The 24,027-nt window shown below is 47.2% G+C and overlaps 1 protein-coding gene across 2 annotated transcripts; it reads right to left on the bottom strand.

Annotated features, from left to right (window-relative positions):
• Nucleotides 1–221: 221 nt before the first annotated feature.
• Nucleotides 222–22,501, bottom strand: LOC118086455 (perilipin-3). Of its 2 annotated transcripts, XM_088672971.1 has the most exons (8): nucleotides 22,436–22,501; nucleotides 16,536–16,603; nucleotides 15,473–15,668; nucleotides 13,391–13,473; nucleotides 10,459–10,756; nucleotides 8,978–9,177; nucleotides 6,877–7,008; nucleotides 222–2,401 (listed from the first exon to the last, which is right to left on the bottom strand). In XM_088672971.1, exons 2-8 carry the CDS (start codon nucleotides 16,593–16,595, stop codon nucleotides 1,958–1,960), a joined length of 1,413 nt encoding a protein of 470 aa, XP_088529097.1. In that variant the 5' UTR covers nucleotides 16,596–16,603; nucleotides 22,436–22,501; the 3' UTR covers nucleotides 222–1,957. The 2 variants fall into 2 exon arrangements, with proteins under 2 accessions (XP_088529097.1, XP_034973961.3); XM_035118070.3 differs by lacking the exon at nucleotides 6,877–7,008 and having other exon boundaries at nucleotides 16,536–16,605; nucleotides 22,438–22,501.
• Nucleotides 22,502–24,027: the final 1,526 nt, after the last annotated feature.

Here is a 24,027-nt window from a genome sequence, read left to right as displayed (position 1 = left end):
GAGTTTGCCTATGCCTGATATAGATGTTAAAAAGCACGGGGGAGAGGATGGAGCCCTGAGGCACCCCGCAAATGAGAGGCCAGCAGTCTGAACACTCATCCTTTAACACCACTTTCTGGACACGGCCCAGGAGGAAGGAGAGGAACCACTGCGTAACAGTCCCCCCCCCAACTCCTCTGGACAATGGTCGATGGTATCAAAAACCGCTGAGAGATCCACAGTTCAAAAGAAGTCATTTCTTTATTCTGGAAGTAAAACAATTCTACGGAGGTACAAAAACGATAGTGGCACTTCAGAAGTCAGGCTGGATTTCTCGGGACTGGCACTGATTCAGGGCTCATCCAAAGTTCCTCTTGACCTGCATTCAGGCAGTTCCAAGTGGTTTGCCTCCTTGCCTTTCTCCTTTCCCAGGAAGAAAAACAAAACCTGTTCTTTAGCTCAAAATAGGAACAAGCAGCAGCCCACTGGAAACCTGAATGGCTGTTTGCTCTGAATGAGCACTAAAGAGCAGTTTCCCACCCTGGAGGGCAGCAGCAGGACTAGAGGAATTGTGACGAAGCCCTCAGTTACAAAAGAAAGGCCACCAACTGAGGCTGCTAGGCAAGATTCATGCTGGAGCCACATTAAGAGCTGATGTGGTGGGGTCTTTTTTTCCTGCAGCATGCGAAGAGAGTCAGACCTCTACCGACACCCCCATGGCATTGGGAAGAAACTTGAGAAATTGATGAGGGGGGTAGGGAAGAGAAATATTGTCAAAAACTGAAAGCCACAACAGGGTTGGCGAGAGTGAAGGAAGGAGACATTTCGCTAATAGTTAGAACAGCAGTTCAAACCTATGTTTAAAAGCATTGGGATTTCCTGAATGTTAGCTTTCAAGGTCCTAGAAAACCAAGATTTACAGGGCAGCTAAGGCACACACATGGATAGCTCACTCGATAGGGCATAAGACCCCCTAATCCCAGGGGTCGTGGGTTCGAGTCCCACATTGGGGGCTGGACTAGAGGACCCCCGTGGGTCCCTTCCAACTCTACAATTCTATGATTCCGTGTTAGATCATGGCCGTTAGTCTTACTCAAGAGCAGACTAGCTGAAAATAATGCACCCATGGCTCACTTGGCGTTTCAACAGGTTTGCAGCCACTGTCAGTCCTACTCAGAAGTAGAACCATGAAATGCTGGGCATGGGTCTACTTCTGAGTAGGGCCAGCAGTAGATGCTTCGGACCGTTAATTTAAATCGGTCAACTGTTGAGTAGAACTTAGCTTGAGAAAACCATTTTTCTCTCCCTTTTTTTTTGAATAGTCAATTCCAAAAATTCTAGTGGCCCCCAGACTGGGTAAGTAACTTACCCAAGGCCCCTTCTCCTTCCATTTCAAAAATTCAGAATTTGTGAGGGACTTTAAATGCTCCTAAGTGGAGGGGCAGTGGGGGAATACGACAATATTCTCTTTCTAGAGCAGGCATCCCCAAACTGCGGCCCTCCAGATGTTTTGGCCTACAACTCCCATGATCCCTAGCTAACAGGACCAGTGGTCGGGGAAGATGGGAATTGTAAGCCAAAACATCTGGTGGGCCGAAGTTTGGGGATGCCTGTTCTAGAGGATGGGGGATGTGTTTGTCAAACACACAAAGCAGCTCACTGTTTAGGCCATTTTTTCCCGTTGCCGCTGCCACCATTCAGCATTCCAAAAAGGCACATCTAAATTACAACAGGGGCTGTTTGAACCTCTGCTCACCCAGAAACCCCTGGGAACTGTAGTTCTGCAATAAGTAAATAAAAAAGCACCAGGTCTTTGAGACGGGGAACGAGGAACCTTATGGGCCTCCAGGTATTCCTGGGCTGCTGGGAGCTGAGAGCCACAACATTTGGTTCTGTATTCTCGACTTTCCTGCAATACTACGGTTCCCAAGGATTCTCTGCGGGCACCGCAGACTTTCGAACGCACAGCGCAGAAGCTCTAAAGTTCCTTCTCCGGCTCGGAGGGCTCCTTTTGCGGGCTCTTAGGCTTTTCGACGGGTTCTTCCTGGGCCTGGGAGCCAACTCCCTCTGCCTCCTCGCCATCGGCTCGCGGCACATCTGGAAGCTCCACCAGGTTGGGGGCAAAGGGCCCCACCAGCCACGGGAGGGGGACGTTTTGCACCATGTAGTCCAACATCTCATCCATCGAGCTGCGCGCCTTGGCGATCCTCTCGCGGCTCTGGCTCAGGAGGGCGGTCGGCACGTCTTGGAATGAGCGAGCCCCGGAGAAGGACGAGTGGAGACCCTCCACGGTGTGGCGGACCTGTTGGACTTTGTCCTGGATGCCGGCAGGAAGGCCTTGAACGCTGGACATGAGGGTGACGCAGGAGAGCTCCAGCTGCTGGGTGAGGCCCCGGAGCATGGCGAGAGAGTGGGATTCCACCTAGGAGACACAAGGAACCGCGTTGGCAACCTTGCACAACGTCCCCCCCCCCTTCTAGAAACCGGTGTTGCTCCACCTCAAGAAGGACTAGAAGCTTGGCCTTTGACCAAAATCTACCTGTACAGTGGTACCTTGGTTCTCAAATGTCTTGATTCTCAAACGCCGAAAGTAAGTGATCCGGGTTTTGAACAATTGTCAGAAGCCGAATATCCGATGCGGCTGTCGGCTATTGTTTCTGGGGCACCTGCATCAATCGGAAGCTGCGCCTTGGTTTTCAAACATTTCAGAAGTCAAACTTTTATTCTTGCTATTTATTTTGCGTTTTTGTTTTTTGAGGCTTTTTCGGTTTGAGTTTATTTTTGTGATTGTGTGGAACCCAGTTCAGTTACTGATTGATTGATTGTGTGACTGCGGAAATGGATAAAAGCTCCCCATCCAAACAATGACTTATAATTAGTGCAGGTAAGGGGGAAAAATAATTTTAATTTTTATCATCTACAATACTGTCTTATTTATTTTATAGTACAGAACATTGTTTATTGCTTTCATTTTATGGATCAATGGTCTCATTAGATAGTAAAATTCATCTTTAAATTGCTGTTTTAGGGGTTTTTAAAAGTCTGGAACGGACTGTTTTGCATTACTTTCTATGCATTAGAATCATAGAATCATAGTTGGAAGAGACCACAAGGGCCATCCAGTCCAACCCCCTGCCAAGCAGGAAACACCATCAAAGCATTCTTGACATATGCCTGTCAAGCCTCTGCTTAAAGACCTCCAAAGAAGGAGACTCCACCACACTCCTTGGTAGCAAATTCCACTGCTGAACAGCTCTTACTGTCAGGAAGTTCTTCCTAATGTTTAGGTGGAATCTTCTTTCTTGTAGTTTGAATCCACTGCTCTGTGTCCGCTTCTCTGGAGCAGCAGAAAACAACCTTTCTCCCTCCTCTCTATGACATCCTTTTATATATTTGAACATGGCTATCATATCACCCCTTAACCTTCTCTTCTCCAGGCTAAACATACCCAGCTCCCTAAGCCGTTCCTCATAAGGCATCGTTTCCAGGCCTTTGACCATTTTGGTTGCCCTCCTCTGGACACATTCCAGCTTGTCAATATCCTTCTTGAACTGTGGTGCCCAGAACTGGACACAGTACTCCAGGTGAGGTCTGACCAGAGCAGAATACAGTGCTACTATTACTTCCCTTGATCTAGACGCTATACTCCTATTGATGCAGCCCAGAATTGCATTGGCTTTTTTAGCTGCTGCATCACACTGTTGACTCATGTCAAGTTTGTGGTCTACCAAGACTCTTAGATCCTTTTCACATGTACTTTCTATGGGAAAATGTTTTTCATTACTTTCTATGGGAAAGCGTGACTTGGTTTGGAAATGCTTTGTTTTCGGAACGGACTTCCGGAACAGATTAAGTTTGAGAACCAAGGTACCACTGTATTTTGAAAAACAAATAGGGAGGTAGTTGGAATCTGCAAGTAGCGTTGAAGCCCCCAGCCACAGACCCCCCCCCCAAGTAACAAGTAATGTGTATGCTGTGTACTGGGGTAAACTGTAGCAGAAAAAGTCACACATTCTTGCAAGCAACAAATTAAAATACATAACGTTAGGGGAAAGTGCTGTACGAAATCTACAAAACCACGCAAAAAAGATGTACAGTAGTACAAACATATTAAGAGGCATTTGGACTAAAACTCTGGCAAAAATTCAGGAGGACTTTAAGAATAAATAAACCTGCAAGCTGATGTGGAAATCCAGATTGGGGAGGGGGAAGGAGAAAATGATACCAAAACTGATACCATTGTGCATCCCTAGATACACTAGGGTTATAACTTTTTTTCTACAACCTCATGTTCCCGTAGCTTAGTTAGATGAACTTTGGCCTTAAAAACAAAGGAATGAACTGCCGTTCACCCTGAAATCAATAAATAGATTTTTGTAGATGTAGCTGTATAATGAATTCTGTAATTTGCATAGCGTGTATTATATAATACAGGAAAAACTGTGCTTGCAAATTTTCTAATACTGGTACAATGTTTTGCACATTGTGCACCACTTCTTACCGCTTAAGAGTAAATCAAGGTTGTAGTTTGTCTTTTGTTTCTGCGGCAAGCACCATAAAGTTCCCGCGTCACGTTGACTGCCTGTTCTTTCTTATACAGACCAACAGTTGGATTCCTCTAGAACAGGGGTCCCCAAACTAAGGCCCGGGGGCCGGATGTGGCCCAATGACCTTCTAAATCCGTCCCGCGGACGGTCCGGGAATCCGCAAGTTTTAACATGAGTAGAATGTGCCCTTTTATTTAAAATGCATCTCTGGGTTATTTGTGGGACCTGCCTGGTGTTTTTACATGAGTAGAATGTGTCCTTTTATTTAAAATGCACCTCTGGGTTATTTGTGGGGCATAGGAATTCGTTCATATTTTTTTTTCAAAATATAGTCCAGCCCCCCACAAGGTCTGAGGGACAATGGAACGGCCCCCTGCTGAAAAAGTTTGCTGACCCCTGCTCTAGAATGTTCTAAACAGTTTTAGGTAGTTTCAGACACCAGTGAAAGTTCTAAACAGCTCCATAAAGTTTTTTTTTGAAAGTGCTAATAACAGGCCCGGCTCTAGGTGTAGTCCTGGTGGTGCAGGGCGCCAGGGTGCCAGGCCGGCAGGGGGGGCGCTGCACGACAAAGCCGTGCGGAAGCCGTGATGCACGCTGCAAGGGCGCCAGAGCGATCTCCGTGCCTCAGCGCCCGACCTGGTTGAGACGGCCCTGGCTAATACTTGTGAGTAGTAACATTTCATATACTGTACAGTGATTCCAACTTTGCATCGAAGTTAAATATCATCATCTCTGATTTGGACCAATTAAATTGCAACCTTGTTATTTCTCCAAATTTCCCCCCCAAATGTGCCTCTATTACCTGCATATTTTCCAACGGATTCTCGACTGTTAGCAAGGTGTCATTGGCAAATAAGCATATTTTCTCTTTTCCTTTATTGCTTATTCCTTTTACAGTGGAACCTCTATTTGTGACCATAATCCGTTCCGGAGGTCTGTCCGGAGGATGAAACGGGTCACTGGGAGAGGCGCTGTTGTGCGCATGTGCGAACAGCGATTGCCTGCTTCTGCGCATGTGCGAACGGCGGCAAACCCGCCGGTTACTTCTGGGTTTGCCGCGGTCGCGACTTGGAACTACTGTACCGTAAGAAGAGGCTGTGATAAGTAGCGGTTCGGCTGTATATTTCCATCGTCTCTAATTAAATCGGCCAGGGTTTCAAACAAGACCAATACAAATAAAATTGGGATATGGTGGCATCCTTTTCTTGTGCCCTGGGCTAGTGGTATTTGTTCTGTTATACCAGGCATCCCCAAACTGCGGCCCTCCAGATGTTTTGGCCTACATCTCCCATCATCCCTAGCTAACAGGACCAGCAGTCAGGGATGGTGGGAATTGTAGCCCAAAACATCTGGAGGGCCAAGGTTTGGGGGTGCCTGTTTAATACCATCATTCACTACGACATATGCCTTGTTCCTCAAATGTAATTGTTTTATTAATTTGTTAGTTTTTATTGCTGTTTTAAATGTGCATTATTTGACCACTTAGCGATGGGTGTTTTTTTAAAAAAATGTTTACGATTTCTTTTGTTAACTTTGTTTGTGTTAAATATGTATTCTGTAGCTGACCTCCTTTGTAATGTTTTGAAATCTTTAAGATAATATTTTAGTTTTCTGTTAATTATGTTGCTTTGACGGTATACTCGATATTTGACTTTCTTCAGAAATGTTTGATCCTGAATTGTTTTATTGATGTTTTAATATGCTGTAAACTGCTTTGAGATTTTTCTTTAAAATATGAAGTGGTATAGAAATGAAATGAAATAAATGAAATGAATGAATGAATAAATACAATTCCTTAAAATTCATTCTCCATCATTTCTTTTTAAATAAAAAAGTTATAACCCTAATATACACATACAGGTGAATAAGAATATCGTCGAAAAGTGCATTTATTTCAGTAATGCAACTTAAATGGTGAAACCAATATTGAGATAGATGCATGACATGCATAGCAAGATATGTCAAGCCTTTATTTGTTGTGATTGTAATTATTTGTCGTTAGGCGGATCAATTATAAATGGAATGTAATTAATGAAATGTACAGTAATAGCAATGTTAGTTTTGTATTATTGTAACTATTTGTTTTATTACTGTGGAATTTCCAAAGGAAAGTATTTGTAAAAATTAAAATAAAAAAAAAACAGTAAGTTGCATTGCTGAAATAAATGCACTTTCCGACGATATTCAAATTTTCTGAGTTTCACCTGTATATTGATAGTGGACTAGGTCAATCTGTAGAGCATCAGATTCTTTATTGCAGGTTTGTGTCTCAAGGGATTTTGGGGGTTTTTTTTTAGAAGGGGCTGGTCTCCCCCCCGCCCCACCCCGCCGAGAGAAAGGGAGGAGCTACCTCTGGCTGTACCAAGGAGTTCTGCGGCTCATCACTTTGAGCTTGCTTCTGGTTCCAATCCAGCCACATCTGATGCAGCTTCTCCTGGCCGCCCTGTAGCTTGTGGTCCACGCCCTGTTTGACATGTTCCACCTGACAAGGGACAAGAGAGGGTCGGAGGGGAACGGCACCAGAAGCTTGCTTTTTAAAAAAATAAAAAATAAAATAAAAATCTGATCGTTCTTGTCACAGAAGGGTGTTGGCTACTCCCGAGTAAGCACTCCACACATCCTCTGGATTTTCAGAGTTTTATTGTGCATGCTATATACAGTGGTGAGATGTCTCAAATCATGTCTGCTCTGCATGGGGCAGAAGCCCGCAATGGTGTCTCGTGGGCTCTGACCCCCCCCTTTTAAGACTGGGCATCCAAACGCCCCTCCTCCTTGCTCTACGGGTCCTCCGTGGTCCCAAACCAGGCTCCTGAGGTGCCGTTCTACCTCCTCCCTCCTTTCCAGCCCCTGCTGAAGCTAGCTCCTCGCCTGCTTCCAACCTGGAGCTGAGCCTCCAGGTCCCTGCAGAGCCCTGGACCCGTCTTTACCACTTCCTGTTCCTGGTTTTCCCTCCCAGGCTTGCTGCTCTTGCTGCTGCTCTCCCCTCTGATGGAAGTAAGCAGAGTGGGCTGCTCTCTGCAAGCCCTCTCTCTTACAGTTCTCCCATAACCTGCTATAGCTTATAGGTCAAGAAGAAGCCTTTGGGCTCTGGAGATGGCGTGGGACGGCAACTCCCATTAGCCTCACCTCTTATAGAATCATGGAGTTGGACGGAACCCCCAAAGATCATCCCTTTCAAAAGGTTTCACTCTGGCAAATGGACCTGCAACCTTGGCGTAACCAGCACTGCGCTCTGAGTTATGTGTAGACAAGGCCCGATGTGGACGGAGGGTTGTTTTGTGCCTCCATGCAAAACGGCCATTGCTTACCAACTCCAACGCCGCCTCTGCGGTCCATGTGGTTGTTCTCCCCAGGGTCCTCAAACATTGCCTTCTTAAATCTCACTCCGGTCCCCCCTCTGCATATACCACCCCAAGTCCTGAACCTCCATCCCCAACCCACCATGATGCCCCCTGACAGTGGACAGAGGAGGAAGAAGAAGAAGAGTTTGGATTTGATATCCCGCTTTATCCCCACCCGAAGGAGTCTCAAAGCGGCTAACATTCCCCTTTCCCTTCCTCCGCTACAACAAACACTCTGCGAGGTGAGTGGGGCTGAGAGACTTCAGAGAAGTGTGACTAGCCCAAGGTCACCCAGCAGCTGCATGTGGAGGAGCGGGGAAGCGAACCCGGTCCCCCAGATTACGAGTCTACCGCTCTTAACCACTACACCACACTGGCTCTTCTCCCTCTCTCGCAACATTGGAGGGTGGTGGGCATCCCACGAAGCTGGGTGTTGGAAGAGGAAGGGCAGGCAAAAGAAAGTCCTTATTCTCACAGCTGAACTGCGGAACTCCCTGCCACAGGAGGCCGCGACAGCCAGCAACTTGGGTGGCTTTAAAAGAGGGTTGGGGACAGGATGGGACAAATTCACGGACCAGAAGGCTATCGGCAGATCCTAGGGACGATGGCTGTGTTCCACCTCCACCATCGGATGTGGTAGGGGCTCAGAATACCGCTTTCTGGGAATCAGAAACGGCTGTTGTGCTTGTTCCCTGCTTGCTGGATTCCCAGAAGAATCTGGGTGATCACTAGACCACTGGCCTGTTCTGGCAAACTCTCCTTTATGCCCTAGATCCCTTGTGTCTCCTACCCATTCAATCCAACCCCTCCCTAATTGTTTGCCAACATTCCATCGCCGGAACCTTCACCCTGGGCAGCTGAAATGTGCCTTACGTGACGTCATAGCAGCTCAGCCAATGGCAGGCAAAAGGACACTTCTCAAGCTGTAAATCACTATTATTCTCAAGCTGTAAATCACTATTATTTATTAAGTTCATACACAATAGCAAAATATCCCAATAAACCACATGCCCGCCACCCCAGACATAAGCACCCCCAGCCCAGTTAAGGAGTGTGAAGAGCATAGATTAGGAATAAAAGGCTCTGGATCTGCTCTCGGGGCATTCTTACCAGCTCAATGGTTTGGTGCAGCTGGGTGAGGGCATCTTGGGTGCCCTGCTTGGCATTCCTCAACTTGCCCAGAGAGTGTTGGTAGGCTCGGTGACGGAGTTTGGCTGAGAGAGACCCCAGGCGCACAAAGTAGCTCCTCTGCTCCTTCTGCTGCTCCACGGTGGCGATTTCAAAACCCTCCACAGAGGTAGCGAGTTCAGCTGGGAATGAGAGAGAGGGGGGTGGTGGTTACGGCTTCAAGGGCACCACAGATATGTAAAAGGTATAAGTTAAATATGCATAAAAAGCTTGTTTGAATGCCTAGTACTTAAAATGCCATGCACAGAAGTTTGCACCAGACAGGAGGTTTCACTCTGGCAAATGCGGCAAAAATGGTTGGATGTTTCCATTTTAATCATTAGCGGTGGTACAGCGTGGGTTGCCAGCGTCCAGGGTAAGGAAATTACTGTGGCCCCTAACCTGTGCGGAGAAGCAATCCTTTGTCACAGACAAGGGAAAGTTCAGGGGAAAGTTCCCACCATGCACATCAGGGACTTGGGACATCTAGGACCAACTGCTGACATCACGGTTCATGGTGAGCACAGATTACCCGTTCAGACAGGAGGGCTACTTTAGCTTATAAATAAATATAGTATGATAAACATAATCCCCTCCTGTTAAATATCAGGCAGGTGCTTTCTCTCTCTCTCTCTCTCTCTCTCTCTCTCTCTCTCTCTCTCTCTCTCTCTCATCTTCTAAATATTTATTTAAAACATCTAACTTTCTGAGCGGCGTATGTAAAAACAATATGCAGATAACGGGCGAGCACAGCGGTCTATCAAGAAAATGGAAGCAGTAGAGGAAAATCGAAGAAAATAAGGATAAAATGCTCAAATATTTTAAGTTCTTGAAATGTACAGTGGTGCCTCGCTTAACGAATGCCCTGCTTAACGAAAGGTTTTTTCGAGAGGAGGTTGCCTCGCTAGACGAATTCATTTTACGAAAAATTCGTCTAGCGAATCGCGGTTTCCCATAGGAATGCATTGAAATTCAATTAATGCGTTCCTATGGGCAAAAAAAAAATATTCAAAAAAATTTCAATGCATTCCTATGGGATTCGCTAGACGAATTTTTCGTTATAAGAAAACACCCATGGAACGAATTAAATTCGTCTAGCGAGGCACCACTGTAATTTGGAAATGCATGTAACATTGAGCAGCAAGTATGGGAGGGAACTGAAACCTCAAGGTGGGAAGTCAACTTAATCTGAATTAATTTGGTGTTGCAATAAAAATTGGCAACCAAAAAAGAAAAGAAAACACGAAAGCAGATATCTTTCCCAGTCTGCATTTGTCCAGGAATTGGTTTCTAATATGTTTTCATTGCTTTACTGCTTGTGTGTTTGCTGCCCTGAGCAACTCTGGGAGGAAGGGTGGCCTATAAATTTAATGAATGAATGAATGAAGGAAGGAAGGAATCCCCTTAATGAGGATGATACCTACCAAGTTCTTTGTCCGTCATCGGGAGATAATGGTCCACCAGCTCTTCGGACTTCCCCAGCACCACATCCATGCCAGTGGCGACCATCTGACCCACTCTGGACCCCAGGACGGTGTTCACACTGCCAGCCACCACGGATCTGGTCATCTCCATGCCGCCGTGTACGGCCCCCTTGGCCATTTCCACCACCCCGCTCACGCCTCCGGCCACAGCATCCTTCGCCCCATTGAGGGTTCCAGAGACAGTGTCCCGGGCTCCGGTCACTTTGGTAGAGACCAGCGCCTTCGTGTCTGCGACCACCTGGAAAATGGTGAGCAAAATGCTATGCACCGAAGTTTGCGCCAGACAGGAGGTTTCACTCTGGCAAATGCAGCAGAAATGGTTGGATGTTTCCATTTCAATCTTTAGCAGTGGCGCAGCATGGGTTGCTAGCGTCCAGGGTAAGGCAAGTATTGTCTCTCCCTAACCTGTGGGGAGAAGCAATCCTACGTCACAGACAGGGATAAGTTCCCATCATGCGAGAGTCAGTCTCTACTCTGCAAGATAAAATACGATGGGATGTTCCTGACGTTTCAGCTGCAAGGGTATTCTTGAATGCAGTGACGAGTTAAGAGTTTTGCACCAGCAGAATCTTGCTGTGCAAAAGAGCACATAAAGCAGGTTGCTGTTTACATTGTGGGATTTGATCCATCAGAGGCAGTCAAGTATAACATTCCTGGTATTGCTAGAGAAGACATGCGAGGGAATGTTTGGTCCAGCCAGTCAAAACTTCCCGTTTCTCCTGGCTGAAGCATCCTACCTTTTGCATGTGATAGAAGGTGGGCGTGGCCTTACCTGTCCAGGTAACAAAAGGACAAGTCACACAGCACCCTTCTCTCTTTTTGACTTCCTTCTTCGTTTGACCAGCTTTTAGAAAGGACTGCTCTGCTAGCTCTCAGCTAGCAGAAGCACTGAGATTATTCCCGCATATGGGGTAGAACCACGTGTACATACCGGTATTTGTAACTAGGTCTGCCTTCAGGAATCCAACTGTGAACTGATGTGAGTAAACGTCTTTTATTGACTTTGAATAAGATTGTGGCCTCTTTATTCTTTTAAGAGGGATTCAAGGGAACTTACCAGGAAAGTACAATTCTATCTGAGACAGATTGAATTGTATAGTAGAGAGAGGCTTACACGAGCCAGCAACCAGCTATCTGCTGTGCATATTAAAAAAAGGGGGAATGTAATTCTGCTACATAAAGGAACTTGCTAGCGCAAGTTAGGTAGGATATTAATAAACAATATATCCTCTCCTGCCACCCTAAACATTCCCACATACATCACGGCACAACAGGAAATTTGGTTACCCCCAAATGGATCTCTTACCATTTTGTGTCCCCGCTCCCCTTGGTTCAGTGTGGGCAAACCGTCTGCATGGCCTAAATCTAGAGCAGGCACCCCCAAACTGCGGCCCTCCAGATGTTTTGGCCTACAACTCCCATGATCCCTAGCTAACAGGACCAGTGGTCGGGGAAGATGGGAATTGTAGTCCAAAACATCTGGAGGGCCGAAGTTTGGGGGTGCCTGATCCAGAGCTGCAACATGTGGCACAATGTGCTTCTGCCGGTGCAACTGTTGTGTTGCATTCCTCTGTCGCACAAAGGCAAAAAAAAACCCTCAGCCGTCCACTAGTGCAAAGAGCCCTTGTGCTGGCAGGCAGAGAACACTGGAAACGGCCCTTAATCCACTGTTTTAGTAGCTTCCAAAGGGCATTCCTCCTGATCAAAGTCCAGAATATGTCATATGGCAAAAAAGAAAAAATGGCACCCAAATTTCCCTTATGCTCCTTGATTGGTAAGGTTGCCTGTTGGGGCACTTTGGGTGTCCCCGCAGCTCTGAAGTTCAGCCGACCCATATCAAGGGCTGAACCTTGAGTGGGGCAGGCCCTGCCCCGCGGAACTCCTTGCCAATAGAGGTTCAGCAAGAGCCATCGCTGCTGATTTTTCAAGATGTCTTCCCCAACCTGCGTTATTCAGGCAGGCCTTCCAAATCAGATGTTCTCAGCCAGCCAACTGACGTGTTTGCCGTTTTTATTGCAATGTTGTTTTTATTCTGCATATCGCCTAAAAACACCTGGTTCAGTTTTTCCTACACTGGCTGGCAACATCTCTCCAGGGTTTCAGGCAGCGAAGACTGAACTTGGCAACTTCGCCATTCAGAGCAGATGGCCTTCCAATGAGCTGTGGTTCTTCTAAAAAAACAATGCAGGATTCTAGTCCCCATGATTACAGTGGTACCTTGGTTCTCAAATGCCTTTGTATTCAAACAACTTGGAGCCCGAACACTGCAAATCCGGAAATAAGTGTTCCGGTTTGCGAACATTTTTCGGAAGCCAAACATGCTCCGTTTTGAGTGTTACGCTTCCATTTTGAGTGTCTGTTTTTGCTATTTATTTTGCGGTTTTGTGTGTTTTTTGTTTTGTTTTTGTGACTGTGTGGAACCCAGTCCAGCTACTGATTGATTGATTGATTGATTGATTGTGTGGCTGCAGTACATTATTGCTTTCATTTTATGGATCAATGGTCTCAGAGAGTAAAATTCATGTTCAATTGCTGTTTTAGGGGTTGTTTTTAAAAGTCTGGAACGGATTAATCCGTCTTGCATTACTTTCTATGGGAAAGGGCGCCTCGTTTTTGGAATGCTTTGGTTTTTGGAATGGACTTCCGGAACAGATTAAGTTTGAGAACCAAGGTACCACTGTGTATAAAAAGGGCAGATTTAAATACATAGGAAAAGTCAGACCAGAGGTCCACTGATTTCAGCACTGTCTACACTGATTGGCAGCAACCCTCCATGGTTTTAGGGAACTTGGGATTGAGCTTTCTGCATTCAACAGAGATAATGTACCACTGAGCAGAGCATGCCACGAAAGAAGAAGAAAAAAATACTGACCTTCTCCGACGGCTGTTGCAAAATAGGCAGTCTCTCTTCCAATTTGTCCAACCCTTTGCATGCATACTCATTGGCTGTTGCAACTAAACAGACAAAGAGATTATATTGCTAGCTTCCGAAAACCAGCAATGTGGGAACAGGACAACTCGGGAAAGCATGCCGGCCATCTTGGCAGCAGTGGCTAGGGAACTATTTTTTTTTTATTTCCAGTAAAGGTATGCCTTGCCAAGCTGCTAGTCCTCATGGGTGCCCAATGCCTAGTGAAAGCCGAGAAGCTGGAGAGTTGGCTGAATAAGGTTTTGGTCTGGAACTGGGGGCCTGCTGGGAGAGGACAGTCTTTGTCAGCCCCCCACCCCGGCACCCCTGCTTTGTTCAACACCTGAAGAATGCAAAGGCTTGCCCCCAATAGGGTTGGCCCCAATAAAGCAGGGTGGACCCTCCAGAAGTTGTGAGACTCCAACTCCCATGAGCCCCCAATGGCCAGGGAGAATGGGAGTTGTAGTTTAGCAGCAACAGAGGCGCTTTGGAATTTGGAGGGTTTTGGAATTCCTTCGTCTTAGCGATTGTCTTGCTTTTTCTGCAGGCGGCGGTCACAAATTCAGTGCCCGCAGCTCCCACTCCTGAGAACCCTGTGAACTGTAGTTTGTTAAGGGTGCTGTGGCTCGTGCCCTGTGAGGGCAAACTACAGTTCCCATGGTTCAGGGAGGAGAGTCTCCTGCGCTTAAAATGCACGGTTTGGAGGTCATAGAATCATAGAGTTGGAAGAGACCACAAGGGCCATCCAATCCAACCCCCTGCCAAGCAGGAAAGTCCACCAAAGCATTCCTGACAGATGGCTGTCAAGCCTCCACTTAAAAACCTCCCTCCAAAGGAGACTTCACCACACTCCTTGGCAGCAAATTCCACTGTCAAACAGCTCTTACTGTCAGGAAGTTCTTCCTAATGTTTAGGTGGAATCTTCTTTCTTGTAGCTTGAATCTATTGCTCCGTGTCCGCTTCTCTGGAGCAGCAGAAAACAACCTTTCTCCCTCCTCTATATGACATCCTTTTATATATTTGAAAATGGCTATCATATCTCCCCTTAACCTTCTCTTCTCCAGGCTAAACGTGCCCAGCTCCCTCAGCCGTTCCTCTTAAGGCATCGTTTCCAGGCCTTTGACCATTTTGGTTGCCCTCCTCTGGACACGTTCCAGCTTGTCAGTATCCTTCTTCAACTGTGGTGCCCAGAATTGGACACAGTACTCCAGGTGAGGTCTGACCAGAGCAGAATACAGTGGTACTATTACTTCCCTTGATCTAGATGCTATACTCCTATTGATGCAGCCCAGAATTGCATTGGCTTTTTTAGCTGCTGCATCACACTGTTGACTCATGTCAAGTTTGTGGTCTACCAAGACTCCTAGATCCTTTTCACATGTACTGCTCTCAAGCCAGGTGTCACCCATCCTGTATTTGTCCCTTTCATTTTCTTTGCCCAAGTGTAGTACTTTACATTTTACATTTCTCCGAGACCCTGTTTTTTAAAGTCACATCCACACCATATATCTGCAGAATCGCAGATATGGAGAGTTGGGTGGGGCCACAAGTGCCATCTAGCCTGACCCACTGCAACACCCTACGTGGGGCTCGAACCCACGCCCCTGGGATAAAGAGTCTCATGCTCTACCAAATGAGCGATCCAGAAATGGAGGATAGTTGCTTCTTGTTCTCCCCACCACCACCAACCAAGGAATCTTGGGAACTGTAGTTTGCCAGGGGCGTGATGCGAGAAGCAAACTACAGTTCCCGGACTTATTTTTTGGGAAAGTTCTTATTTTTTTTACAAAATGCACAGTATGGGTGTGATCTACGAGATCCTGCTTTTTATGTCACGCCATGAACCAGGAACATATTCAAAGCATGCGACTCCCTTCCCCCGCCAAAGAATCCTGGGAACCATGGTTTGCCAGTGGTGAGGTGCAAACTACAGTTCCCAGGATCCTCTGGGGGGAAAGTCCAGCGCTTTAAGCATACAGCGAGGAGGCCGCCGTTTCTCAACCTCGGCGCACGCAAAAAAAGCAGCAGTTTGACAGTGCCACCCACTCTGAGGCTCCAGCTTGGTCAGGAGAGGCTGGGCGCCGCCAACAGCCGCCGCCGTGAGGGTCTTCACGCTCTTCTCTGCCACGTCGCAAACGGACTTGAGGTAGGGGTGGGTCTCTTTTGTGGAGGCGTAAGCCGAGGAGACCATGTCGAAGGTTGAGCTGACCAGCGGGAGGCTGACCACTCGACTGACCACATTCTACCAGGGCAGGAGAGAAAGAGAAGAATTATTATCACTCGGGTAGCTCATTTACAGTGGTACCTTGGTTCTCAAACACCGAAAACCCGGAAGTAAGTGTTCCGTTGGAAGCGGAATGTCCGACATAGCTGCCAAGTCTCCCGTTTTCCCTGGGAAATCCCCGTTTTCCCAGCTATTCCTAGCTGACAAAACGGATTTTAGTATCTCTATATATAAAAATGTAAAAATGGTGAAACTGTGGGCTCCACTTTTCTCGGTAACCGCTTGACCGATCCCCCTGAAATTTGGACACAACGATCCAAAGTGTTCGCAGAACCTCGGATGCCTCACATCTCATACCTGCGCAGGTACACACCTGCTTTTCCACAAACTAAAACAGCGCCCTCAAGAGGCCTTATTCCCTCAGCTCCTCCTCCCACACCCCTCCCTTCCTGTGAAATCTACACCACACCCACAAACCCTGCCTCCACCACGAGATCCACCACTCACATAGATCCATGAAGGCCAAACCAACAGGCCTTTTGCAGCAACAAGGCCCAACATTGCCAAGTGGAGGTAGGGCCCTGTCTGGGGGTGGGGGTCCGAATAGGGGGCAGGGATAGATAATGGGTCAGAACAGGGTGGGGGGAGACACAGGGATGAAACCTGCCCTCTCCACAGTATCTCGCCTCGGCTCAGGGGGACTCTGAGGCTCAGGGGGATCTGAAGGGGGTCTATTACCCTCCATCTCACAGACTAACACACAGCAATGCGTGCAGGGGCAGCTAGTCACTGTATAAAATGTTCCACCCTCTCTCCAAAAATGAAAAAGCCAAAACCCAGCTTGCGGGGGGTGGGGTGGGGTGGGTACGACTCAACCCCACATACCTGCTGATCAGGCTCTTGGTTTTCGGGAGCCGTGTCGCTCACGGGACATCCTTCCGACATGATGGCACGGCTAAAAGAGAGGAGGAAGAAGTTGGCAGGAGAGGCAGGAGGGGGAGGGACCCCGCTTCTGCCCCACAATGGCCAGTTAACTCCCCAACACATGATACGCTGAAGGACGATCGCTGAGCAGGCCTTCGTTGTTGTTTTTTGTTTTTTAAGGGCTGTACAAATTCATGGAAGATGGTTCTATCGACAGCTCTGATTTACTGAAATGGAAACTGAATTAAGACAGCTTCCACAAATTTGTGCAATCCTCTTTTAAAGTCATCCAAGCGGGTGGCTGTCGCTGTGTCTAAAAATTTAAGCCTGCATTGCTCCCTGGATGCTTGGCAGATAAGCGAAACCTTCCACTGTTTCAAATCCCAGTAAGTGGACAAGAAACAATGGTTCCCAAGTTACAGTGTGAACAGAAACCAGTGCGTCCAAGTTTGATGGGTCACGCTGTATTTTTTGCTTAAGCAAACCAACAAGCTCTGTGGCAATGGAAATTGCTCTCTAATTCCTGGCAAACCTAAGCCCAACCTGACCCATTTTCCAGACTTGAAACTCAGGTTTCTTCCGTTATGGGGTTCAAACAGTACATTATTGGGAAATGATTTTTAATGAATTGAAAAAATATATATTTAAATTTAGCTCCCTCCCCCCCAAAAACAGAGTCCTTATTGTTGGGAATAACCCAGACAGAAATTCCCAGGTGCCAGAAAAGTTTATTTATGTGTGCAACTTAAGACGTTAGAATATGCAGAAGTTGCAGGCTTAAAACACAGAGTAAGAGAGCAAGAAGAACATATATTTAAAGAAGAGTGGAAAATATCTATTGAATGTCGGAAATAATTGTACACAGCTGAAAACGCTGGCAGCATTGAAACAAATCCGACAGTTTGATTGATGTAAAAGCAGAAAATTGATTTGAATGTTTCTAGCAAAATATGCAGGAATGTATGATATGTAATATGAACCATGGAGGGAGAAGAAGGGAAGTCATTGGATATTTTATAAAGTTTGTAAAATGTTTATTTTGAAATGCAAAAAACTGAAAGCTTGGACATGGTTCCAAGGAAAACGTCACAAGTGGTCCAGGAACTTGACAGCTGCAGGCCAATTGTGGGAAGGGAGGCGACAACTGAGTTGTTAGGAGAAGTTCCTTGTGAATAGGTATCAATTGTTAAACAACTCTGAGAAACTTTGAAAGCCCTAAACCAGGGGTAGGCAACCTACGGTAAGGCCCATGGGCCGGATCCGGCCCAATTGCCTTCTCATTCCGGCCCGCAGATGGTTTGGGAATCAGCGTGTTTTTACATGAGTAGAATGTGTCCTTTTATTTAAAATGCATCTCTGGGTTATTTGTGGGGCATAGGAATTCGTTCATTCCCCCCCCCCCATATAACGGCTGAAAAAGGTTGCTGATCCCTACCCTAAACAGCCTCGGCCCAGAATACCTGAAGGAGCATCTCCACCCCATCGTCCAGCCCGGACACTGAGGTCCAGCTCCAAGGGCCTTCTGGTGGTTCCCTCCCTGCGAGAAGTGAGGTTGCAGGGAACCAAACAGAGGGCCTTCTCGGTGGTGGCGCCCTCCCTGTGGAACGCCCTCCCATCTAATGTCAAGGGAATAAACAACTACAGTGGTACCTCGACTTCCGAACGACTCTACAAACGAAATTTTCTACTTACGAAGGGGGGAAATGACCGCACGTTTACGAATTTCTTCGACTTACGCTGCCCCGCGCTCGCCACCACTGCTGCTCTGCCGGCCTTGCGCGATCAGCCGCTGCTACTACTGCGTGCGCGATCAGGCTCTCTCCGCCGCTGCAAGGCCGGCCTTCTGCCGGCCTCGGGGGATCAGGCCCGCAATCGGCTGCTGCGTGCGCGATTGCGCTCTCCCCGCCGCGGATTAACCCCGCGATTGGCTGCCGCCGCGTGCATGATCGCACTCTCCCCAGCGCGGATCGGGCCCGCGATCGGCTGCCGCTGCACGTGCAATCGCACTCTCCCCAGAGCGGATCGGGCCCGCGATCGGCCGCTGCTGCTGCAGCGCGTGCAATCCAGCTCTCCCCACCACACTAACAATCCCATTGTTTCCGAGCACAATTCAAAGTGTTGGTGCTGACCTTGAAAGCCTTAAACGGTCTTGGTCCAGTATACCTGAAGGAGCGTCTCCACCTCCATCGTTCTGCCCGGACCCTGAGGTCCCGCTCCGAGGGCCTTCTGGCAGTTCCCTCCCTGCGAGAAGCGAGGTTACAGGGAACCAGGCAGAGGGCCTTCTCGGTACTGGCACCCGCCCTGTGGAAGAACCCTCTCACCAGATGTCAAAGGAGAAAAACAACTACCAGACTTTTAGAGGACACCTGAAGGCAGCCCTGTTTAGGGAAGCTTTTAATGTTTAATAAATTAGTGTATTTTAATATTTCTGTTGGAAGCCGCCCAGAGTGGCTGGGGAAACCCAGCCAGATGGGCGGGGTATAAATAATAAATTATTATTATTATTATTATTATTATTATTATTATTATTATTATTATTATTATTATTATAGCAAGGGTGTGTGTGTGTGAGTGTGAATCACCTGCCCCAAGATCCTGTTGGGAGCTGCCCATAGTGGCTGGGGAAACCCAGCCAGATGGGCAGGATATAAATAATAAATTTAATAATAATAATAATAATAATAATTTATTATTTATACCCTGGGCTTCTCCTGCCACTCTGGGCGGCTTCCAACAAACATTAAGATACATCCAATATCACAGATTAAAAAGTTCCCTAAACAGGGCTGCCTTTAGGTATTTTCTAAATGTCAGGTAGTTGTTTATCTCTCTGACCTCTGATGGGAGGGTGTTCCATAGGGTGGGTGCCACTACTATTTATTATTATTAATAATAATAATATTTATTATAATAAATATAATATTATTATTAAACAACAACAACAACAACAATAATAATAAACTATTTATTATAATTATAATAATAATTATTATTACAGTGGTACCTCGGTTTATGAACACAATTGATTCCGGAGGTCTGTTCATAAACTGAAGCGTTCATAAACTGAAGCGAACTTTCCCATTGAAAGTGAATTAATCCATTCCAGATGGGTCCGCGGCATTCGTAAACCGAAAATTCGTAAACCGAGGTTCCACTGTATTAGAATCATAAAATCATAGAAATGTTGGGAGGGGACACCTTCCTGAGTTTAAGAGTCCCATGCTCTATCAATAGAGCCCCAGTCTGACTTTGAAGATACAGGGAATTGAAACTTGACCATTCTGCACAAATTGCCTGCATGCCAGCACTGAGCTACAGAGGCAAGAAGTGACAAGTGTGATCAAGCGCAGACCCGCCTGGGCATGTCAGCCGAATGCGCTCAGGTACCGTTCAGAGTCAACTTTGCCCTAGTGGGCTGCCTGCCTCTGGCAGAGAAGGGCCTTACTCATTTGAGAACACAGCCTGCAGCTTACAACCTCCTGCCTGGAAGGTCAGCCTTTGATGACTCAGAGCACGTACAGGCCCAGCCTTGCAACCTCGGAGCATGCTTGTGCATTGCAATTTGCACACCACAACTGCCTCCTTCCCCATCAAAATTCACCGACCGGGAGAATTGCTAGGTTGGCAGGAGCTGGGACAGAGCAACGGGAGCTCACCCCGTTGCAGGGATTCGAACCACCGACCTTCCAATCTGCAAGCCCAAGAGGATCATTGGTTTAGACCACAGCGCCACCCGCGTCCCTCTCACAGGAGTAAGTCCCACTTAAAAGCATGCATAGGATCACACCCTTGTAGGGGTGTCCAAACTTTTTTCAAAGAGGGCCAGGTTTGATGAAGTGAACATGCATGAGGGCTGACCAAAGTTGTTGAGCTTTTTTCTTTCTTTATGATTTTACCCCTGGACTGGACTTTGTATATGCCTGCTTTGGCGGCTAATTATATGCAGTTAAGACTCACTCATCACAGCTACTTTAACTTGGGTCCTTATAAACCAGGTGTGGGAAGCCTTTGCCCCTCGATTCCAATGCCCATCACCCCTTGGCCATTGGCCATGCTAGCTAGTGATGATGGGAGTTGTATTTCAGCCACAGCTCCCTCACACCTGCAATAAGCCCACATCCCCAAACAGGGTTTCACAAACTTGGGTTTCCAACTGTTTTGGAATGCCCATCGTCCCTGACCACAGTGTGGATGATGGGAGTTGCCATCCAAAAACAGCTGGAGACCCAAGTATGGGCAACCCTGATCTAAAGATCTAAACCAGAGGTCGGCGACCTAAGGCCCGTGGGTCGATTCTGGCCCACAAGCTTCTTGGAACCAGCCCATGGCCGTTCTGTGGATCGGCGTGGGGTTTCCATGCTTTCTTTTCTCACAGCACCGCGGAGACAGACTTCCGAGTCAGAAGAGCACTGGAAATAGCTTGAGTGCACACATGGGCACGCACGCTCCGAGACATCTGCCGGCCCGGCCTCAAAAAACGTTGCCGATACCCTGATCTAAATCTGCTTCTTGCCTGTATAGAGCAAAGGAGTGTCTCTACACCAGGCACCCCCAAACTTCGGCCCTCCAGATGTTTTGGACTACAATTCCCATCTTCCCCAACCACTGGTCCTGTTAGCTAGGGATCATGGGAGTTGTAGGCCAAAACATCTGGAGGGCCGCAGTTTGGGGATGCCTGCTCTACACTTTACAAAGTTAAGATTTGCATTAACTGCTCTGCCTGCTTTTGCATGTAGTGCAGCCCCCTTAGATTGAAAAGGGTTCCCTTTTATTTTTTAAAAAAGTGTTTTAAATAGCACATGAGCTTTTTCAATTCTCCTTAAATGCACATGCCTTCGCTTGACCTCTTGAATGAGAGCAGAGAAGGTTGTTAAGACTGCAGCTGAACACCAGGACCAAATCGCCCTCTTAGGAAGTCCAAGTTGCTTAAGAAAGCTAGAAGTTCTCACCAGGATCACCAAGATGTTATTTACGGTAGGCCTACTCATTAACTTGCCAATGCCGAACTTCCTTGCCTTGGAAGTTAAAACCCCATGGGTTCTTTTGTTATTAGCTAGGGGCGGGGTGTGTGTGTCTTTTGGGAAACTCTGAATTGCTTTGCAGTGAAGCCAAGATCTCCTTTTATTGAAGCCACACAGAAAACACTTTTACATGCAAATACATCCTCACAACACGCTGAAGTTCCTTTAAAAAAAAAAAAGACCTCTTCTCCGGAAGCAAACCCTAGAAGGATGGAGGGGGAGGGGGGTGAACTGCCCCCAACCCGCTCCACTTTTAAACAAAAGCATTCCAGAAATATCCAAACGGGGAGTTTTGAGGCATATTTTGATCCCATTTTTGCATTTAAAAAGAAAACAATACTATTTGCATTTTGGAATCTTTCATTTGCTAGTTTTGAATCCCAAAACATTTAGCCAAATTTATGTACGCATAATTAAAGGAGATACTGTATCATACAATCAATTTTTCTAGGAATTAGGAGGGTTTGGGGTTTTTTTTACGATCCCAAGTTCCTAACAGTACAATCCTAGGCATGCCAACTCAGTTTTCAATGGAGTTTGCTCCCAGGTAAGCAGGTATACCGTAAAACCGCGGCGCAAGTTTTTTACAGGACTGTGAGATGGGGAGGGGGAAGAGGGAGTTGGAGGGAGTCTATGGGGTATTTTAAACGCGCGGTATGAAGCCGTAGACCAGCAAGTCCCAACGCATCAGCACCCATTAAAATTAAGAAATCTCACCCACCCAGTTTTTAAAATCGTTCCCTAACAAATCTGGGACCCGTTAAACCCAGGAATTTCATTTACCCCCCCTCCCCCCAAGAAACTGCTTTTTTAACCTTGAAACAATTAAACCACGACCATACCTTTCAACTACCCCCGGATCCAAAGCAACAACGAAGGTCTTCCAGCAACGATCGGCACGCAGCTAAACGGGGAGGTGACTCGACTCGCTACTCACCGGCGTGGGTGGGGACAGAACGTGGGCCCGCCAGCTTTGCTACATTGCGGCGCGTCGGAACCAATCGGGCGAGGGGTGGAATCGACGCCCAGCCAATGGGGAGCGGCGGAACGCGGCGGGGAACCGAACGTGGCGTCGCGAACTTGTTACAAAGGAAATCAATAATACACTTAAAAGAGCTTCGTCTTGCACGTGGGTCGCAGGTGGGCGTGGGAGGAGCAGGGACCTGGTATTAATGCATGGTCACCAGTAGCTAGTCTGAATGTTTTCTGCTTCTGTAACATGGCGCTGGAATTAGTACAGTATAGTGGTTTTGTTTTCATTTGTTTTGGGTATTTTTTAAAGAGACACTGGTCACATTTCACATTAGAAGGCAAAACATCCGGAGCCCTCTCTGCATATGGTTTCCTTTCCAGGTAAATTGCAGATCACTTTTATGTGGTCCCGCTTCGTTAAGGGCCGTAGTGTCTAATCGGACACCGAGCCCGATTTACTGTATCTGTTTATTTTACAACCCTAGCTCTTGCTTGATCGTAATCAAACCTCAAAGCTTTTTGCAAAAAGAATAAAGTAATCAAAATGTCGGTTAAAAACACCCCAAACTACTTAAAACATTCAAAAATAATTGAAACCAACAATAAGCTTTAAAAGCAAGTTGAAGCAAATTAATGTCAACATTCTAGATGCCTGGATAAAAAGGTAAAGGTAAAGGGCCCCTGACAGTTAAGTCCAGTCACGAACGACTCTGGGGTTGTGGCGCTCATCTTGCTTTACAGGCCGAGGGAGCCGGCGTTTGGCCACAGACAGGTTTCCGGGTCATGTGGCCAGCAGGACTAAGCTGCTTCTGGCGAAGCCAGAGCAGCGCATGGAAACGCTGTTTACCTTCCCGCCAGAGCGGTACCTATTTATCTACTTGCACTGGCATGCTTTCGAACTGTTAGGTTGGCAGGAGCTGGGATGGAGCAACGGGAGCTCACCCCGTCGCAGGGCCTCGAACTGCCGTCCTTTCGATTGGCAAGCCCAAGCGGCGAAGTGGTTTAACTCACAGTGCCATCCGCGTTCCTAGGTGCCTGGATAGGTAAAGGTACCCTTGACCGTTAGGTCCAGTCGTGGACGACTCTGGGGTTGCGCGCTCATCTCGCTCTATAAATTAAAAAATTGAAAATATTGTCCAGTAGCACCTTAAAAGGTAAAGGACTCCTGGATGGTTAAGTCCAGTCGCAGACAATTCTGGGGTTGTGGCGCTCATCTCGCTTTACAGGCTGAGGGAGCCAGCGTTTGTCCGCAGACAGTTTTTCCGGGTCATGTGGCCAGCAGGACTAAGCCGCTTCTGGCAAACCAGAGCAGCACACGGAAATGCTGTTTACCTTCCCGCCGGAGCAGTACCTATTTATCTACTTGCACTTTGACGTGCTTTCGAACTGCTAGGTTGGCAGGAGACGGGAGCACACCCTGTCCCACAGATGCCTGGATAGGCTTGCCCAAACAAACATGT

This window comes from Zootoca vivipara, chromosome 6, assembly GCF_965207765.1.
Source record: "Zootoca vivipara chromosome 6, rZooViv2.hap1.1, whole genome shotgun sequence".
Classification (NCBI taxonomy): domain Eukaryota; kingdom Metazoa; phylum Chordata; class Lepidosauria; order Squamata; family Lacertidae; genus Zootoca; species Zootoca vivipara.
The sequence above is the reverse complement of the archived record's forward strand: the minus strand, read 5'-3'. Positions and strand labels throughout refer to the sequence as shown.